Genomic DNA, 5663 nt, shown 5'->3' on the forward strand with positions numbered 1-5663 from the left:
TAAATTCTGCGACTATATGGAGGGAAATGTCCACGAACAAACATAAATTACTGGTACAGTTGTAATACATGTACTCTTTTGCAAATCTGCGAAATGTTACCAACAAAACAGCCGATTACTGGTAATACTATAGTTCCAAAAATGAAGCTCTCCGTGGAAACTCTTAGTTGGGTGTGCACCCGTGGTTCATACCCCGACCTCATTTCTATTTGCACAATGATACTTTGACTCTTTGACCGCGCAAGCTAAACGAAAATAAATTAATATTACGCGAACAATTGCGCGCATCGCCTGGACAGTAATAACAAAGTCTGTATTTCTGTGCCCTGCCCTCTTGTTCTCAACAAGGAGTTCAACATTGGCACAATGGCAACAACAATGGTACAGGATGATACTGAGTAACTAGTTTACTTAGTAAAGTATAATAATAATAATAACATGACGTGGAGTCTGATCAAAGCTCATGGCCGTGAAAACATACCAAGGCACACGTCACGATAACAATTGTGTTCACAGGCTAACCGACACTGGTTCCCAATTTCAAGATATTATTTGTAAGATAATTTCGACCGCATCGTAAGAAAATAATCCTTATTTGATATATACACGTATCAAACAAAAATAAACATTTACGCTGGTTTCCTATCAGAAAATGTTAACAGAACTGTAACTCAGACTAGCATATAGAATATGGAGACAGACACTTTTTTTAGAAGTTTTTCGTTGAATTCAGTCGCAAAATTTACAAAATACTCCATCATATGCCTACAAATTAATGCCTCGCAGCTTGCACAGATGCATGCTGCAGACCTAGACGCATATGTAACAACCATATGACGCGAAATTCCATCAAAAATCACAAGCAAAAATCAATAAAATCTAATTGCCTATGCATGTTTACAGACGGCATTAGCATGTGGATTACTGTGCTTACACAATGTCCACGCACATGAATGCAGTTCGTACGAGCACAGAAAGCACGATACATGATGAAGATTTCAAAGTGTAAAACATTATGGGAGTAATCAGCTTCACCTTGTTCTCAATCGACATGTCGTGAGAAGCAAACCTTTTCAAGGCAGTAACCAAATTTGTATCCCGTTTATTGCTACTTGAATGCTTACATATTTTCCATCGCATAACCCGCATATATTTAGTCTGGTACCGCCACTGTTTGCAAATAAAATACAGGTATCTTTCAAAAAGCAACTACATGTACATGTAGTTTTAACTGTGACACACTTCCCACAGGATGAGTTAAAAAAAAAAAGTACATGCACGCAACAGCACAGGTTAGCATAAATAAAATGTAATGGGATTATGTTTTACATATTGGAGGCAGGTGTGTGGTCAGAAAATAAGACTCTGGAATTCAACTGTGAGATAAAAACGTCAGACTTCGAATTCTCGGCCTAAATGTATTTAAAAAAATAATAAATGCATGGTGCCTGTTGTTTCGTGGAATGATTGTTAATTTTAACGGATACCTGTCAACTTGTTCTTGGTTGTACTTATCAGATTAAAGTCAACGTAATTAGTAAAATGCTATCAACATTTTCATAGAGCATATACATTTTAAAACACTGTCAAAAGGTACAGGCTTTTCACATTGAATGGTACCCTGCGAAAAACAAACATAAATTAAAATTCGGAATCTTTGACACAAAAGCTACAAAATTAGTTTTGGTTAGGAAAACACACACACACAAGTTACCCTGCATTAAAGAAACAATATGCGGAATTTCGATTCATCTTCAACTTGTTTCGCTGGTTCTCACATTTTGTTTACCAGTGTATTATGTAATACACACCCACACAGAGTTCTTCATTCCCAAAATGGTGGATGTCATCAATTATTAAATGAACACATGACATGTACATGCCGCTTATTATACATGGCTCCAAATTTACTGGCTTCGCGGGTTTATTCGCTCCGATGGTCCAAATATGACGTTTACACAACATTGACCCTCAACACAATTATTATTCATCCTCAAATGATCTCGGCATCGTCTGCGAAACGCACCGATTTTCTCTTGTTGGCCTTGTCCGAGATGTTCTCCTGATTCTCCTTGGTTACCTCTGTTTTCTTGACGTTCATTTTTCTCTCCTTGGGGCTGGACTTTGGGCTGGAGCTTGGACTTTGCTCCTTGACTGTCGACAGCTGCGATTCTCGGAGTAGTTTGCTGGGCGAGTCGGGCTTGTTTGGGTTGAATGTCACTATGGGTTTGTGAGTGGTCTTGCGGTCTGGGCTTTCATCACTTGGTACCATGTCAACGGTACTCCGGGGCTCAGGTGATGATGAAGCGGGTCGCTTGGACCTCTCCAAGGCGGGACTGTCACTACCCCTCATCGGATAATCAGCCGCCTCAGACCGGGCTGATTGCTCGTTCTCCCGCTTGGCTATGAGCCGAGCAATTTCTGAATTGTTGTTGGCCTCTCGGAGGCTGTGTTGTTCACCGTGCTCCACATTCATGGTGATCTTGAGGGTCGAGACGGCTTCGGTCCGACCACGTGACCGAGGCAGGTTGAGCGATTGAGTCCTTAGAAGGCCCTTCTCCCTGATTTGCTGTGGATTGGATCGCATCGTGGCGTAGTCGTAACTTTTGCTATAGGCCAACTGGGTTTCGGGCTCTCCCACGTTTTTGAACATTTCCACCAGTTGTAAGGTCAGCGTTTTGGCCGCGGTTGGGGAGTCGCATAGAAACGCGTGACACTCGTATCTATCGCCGGAGTTTGCTTCGTCCACACTCCTCTTCATGATAAAGAAGACTTTAGGGCGAGCGGGATCCGTAGCCCCAAAAAACATCTTGACTGCCGTTAGGAGGATGCGGTTGCTACCGTCTGAGGAGGGGTTTGATGGGGGCGAGAACCCCTTGATTTTGTTGATGACCAATCCATTGACGATGACTTCCACTGTCACGCGCTGAGCCTGTTCTTTGCCATCCTTGTAAGTTTGGTACAGCGTGTCCAGTGCCGTGGACGCATCATCCAAGCCTGCGTTGTCCGTCACGGGATGCCGGCCCAGGTAGATAGCAGCCATCCTGTCGTTGGATGACGGTGCGAAAGATCCCCGGCTTCGCCTCTTCCAGAACGCCATGTTTGAAGGCAGGCTACGTTACGGCGATCCCACCGCTTAAAGAGATATGCTAGTTCACCATGCGACCGCCATAAGGGACCGTAATGAGTATTGATGAAATCATGCAATGTGTATCGTCAGTATATTATGATATAGCTACCGCAGGGTCACACGCTTAGCTACGTCTATGACTACCAACCCACAGCGCAGACGCGAACTCGGTACATAGGCTATTTATCTATTCATCAGCTGTCATTGTGTAATTGTACAGAGAAAGGCGGAGGGTTTAGCGAGGCCGATAGAACGACTGCACACTCTATGGGAAAACCAATAAAATGCTAGGCGTGTAGGGAGAAAGTGCCCTCTCACGCAAAGCGCACATGCAAATAAACCCAGCTCCGACGGAGGGTCTTTTGTGTTCCCCAAACAATAAAACAGAAAGCGGCCTGGTCGTCTCCCTTGTGAAAAGTTAAAGCCGTGGGTGGGTGAGTGTACGTGTTTGCGTCAGTGGATCTGTGCAGACAAGTCCCTGAGACTATTGTGGACACGCGTCTGGTTGATCGCACACGCTGTGGCTATGGCGTTGGGGTACTTGATAAATTTCAGGCCCAAAGGCGACATATTTGTCTGGCATGGAAACAAGTTTATCACAAATAAGAAGTTTATCCGACTGACCTTATACACACACACGAAAAAGGTTTCGTGCCGGGTCACTAAAAGTTGGCCTAATTTATAGTCACGTATTACTTTCATATGGCCTGGGTACAGTACTACTACAGGCCCTCCCAATTTATGATCACATCTTTATGCAGGCATTTCCTGGAAATTGCTTCCATTCAACTGTCATTCAAAAGGATTTGTCAATTGGACGCCAAATCCCGTGGACAGGAGATTACAACAGTTTCCGAATAAGAGACTGCGACACTTAACGAACGAAGACAGACAGCAATGACATGAAATTCACAGGACAAGTGCTTGGCTACAGCATGTTGCTCTTTGCAAAACTTTGGTTCTTGCACAACGGCAGCAGGCACAATCCCATCTGATGGGTTTGTGCCTTGTTTGCTACCTGTATGGAATTTGGCACGCAATCAAAGTATGTCATGAGAAAGATATTTAGATAAAGGCCCATCGCAGATTTGTCCTTTGAAAACTATGGGTAGAATAACAAGCAATGGCAGCCAGTTTGAACATTTTGAAAATTGCTTTGTTATTCTACCTAGGCCGTATATTTTTTTCTAAGGACATATCTCCGAAGGCCCTATAGGCTATAACCAAATATCTTTCTTAAGACATATTCTGACCGTTTGCTAAATGCCTAGCTTGTGATCATCCAAGGCACAATTCCCCCAAATATTTCTCCTATCTGCCTCACTATGACGTAACGTTGCCCACGATGGACCATCATTTAGTTTGAACTTACCAGAAATTCATTGTCAAATTTAGGTTGTGTGGTCGCGAGTTAATGTAGGTACATCCAATGTTAAGTTTGTTATTACTTATGACGCCCAATTTGGAAGAAAATTAAGCACACTTATTGTAGCAGCTGGACATTGGAAGAGGGTTGCGATGACAAAAATAAGATAGGTTGACTGACAAAGACACAGACAAGCAATATTCTGTTGAAGATCTGCAGGACACAAAACGAGAGCGTATTTAGCTTGGGTAAATTTTGGTAAATATAAAGAGTTTACCCACTTCCAACAGTGCGCTCCTATTTTGTCCGACATATTTCAAAAAGGCTATACTTGGCAAACGGCGGATGGCTAAACACAGCCCGGTCAGTGGCGCACCCAAGGGGGGGGGGTGTTATTTTTTTTTTGGTAATTTTTTTTAGTCCCACGATTTTGACCTTGGTGGGTAGGCCTATGTGGCCTATTTTCATGATGTCAAAATGTTCCCCCCCCCCCCGATTTTTTTTTTAAAAATTCTGCGGTAAAAAAAGTTGTTCAAATTCTTTTGAAAAAAAAAAAAATTGTTTGAGCCCCCAAAGCCAAATCCTGGGTGCGCCACTGAGCCCGGTATTGTTCTTCTTTTTCAATTACTTAACAACATTCAGGCGTTCACTTGAACATGAATTGTATATGGGTCAAGGTTTTGATCTCTGTCTGAGTCATGCTAGTTTTTGGATTTGTTTTGACGGATGATTTGTCACATTGAAATATGGCTGTTCTTTTTTTCAATATCATAGTGCATTCAACATTGCTACATGTACCAGCATTGTGCGGTTTGGCACCACGATTTGTATAGTCCCCTGCGGTGCTAGCCTACACACGGCGTGACGAAGCGTCATAGCCAAGAAATAAAAAAAATAAAAAAAATAAAAAAGGACAAGATTATTTGTGGTCGATGATTAATATTTCTCAACTTTTTTGCCGTTTCGCTGAAGGCAAAGGTTTGCAACGTTGCGTATTGACGACGATGCGCGGAAATATCCGATGCAGAATTCAAATCGCCTCCGATCCCGGGCGACTATGTGATACGTTCAGACGTTTCCGTAAATAATGAAATCTTTGGTTCAAGTTATATATCCTCAAGTACACATTGAAAGGTTTTCAAACACATGCTTTCCAAAACTCAGCGG

At 42.6% G+C, this 5663-nt stretch overlaps 1 protein-coding gene across 1 annotated transcript; it reads right to left on the reverse strand.

Moving 5' to 3' along the window:
- Window positions 1-382: 382 nt before the first annotated feature.
- On the reverse strand, window positions 383-3441 carry LOC119730406. Its single transcript, XM_038203283.1, has one exon. It carries the CDS (start codon window positions 3098-3100, stop codon window positions 1994-1996), a length of 1107 nt encoding a protein of 368 aa, XP_038059211.1. The 5' UTR covers window positions 3101-3441; the 3' UTR covers window positions 383-1993.
- Window positions 3442-5663: the final 2222 nt, after the last annotated feature.

This window comes from Patiria miniata, unplaced genomic scaffold (assembly GCF_015706575.1).
Source record: "Patiria miniata isolate m_02_andy unplaced genomic scaffold, ASM1570657v1 HiC_scaffold_22, whole genome shotgun sequence".
NCBI lineage: Eukaryota > Metazoa > Echinodermata > Asteroidea > Valvatida > Asterinidae > Patiria > Patiria miniata.

Bases quoted from the DNA above. Each gene is read 5' to 3' on its own strand.
- LOC119730406 (XM_038203283.1), bottom strand. From the start codon at position 3,100: ATGGCGTTCTGGAAGAGGCGAAGCCGGGGATCTTTCGCACCGTCATCC.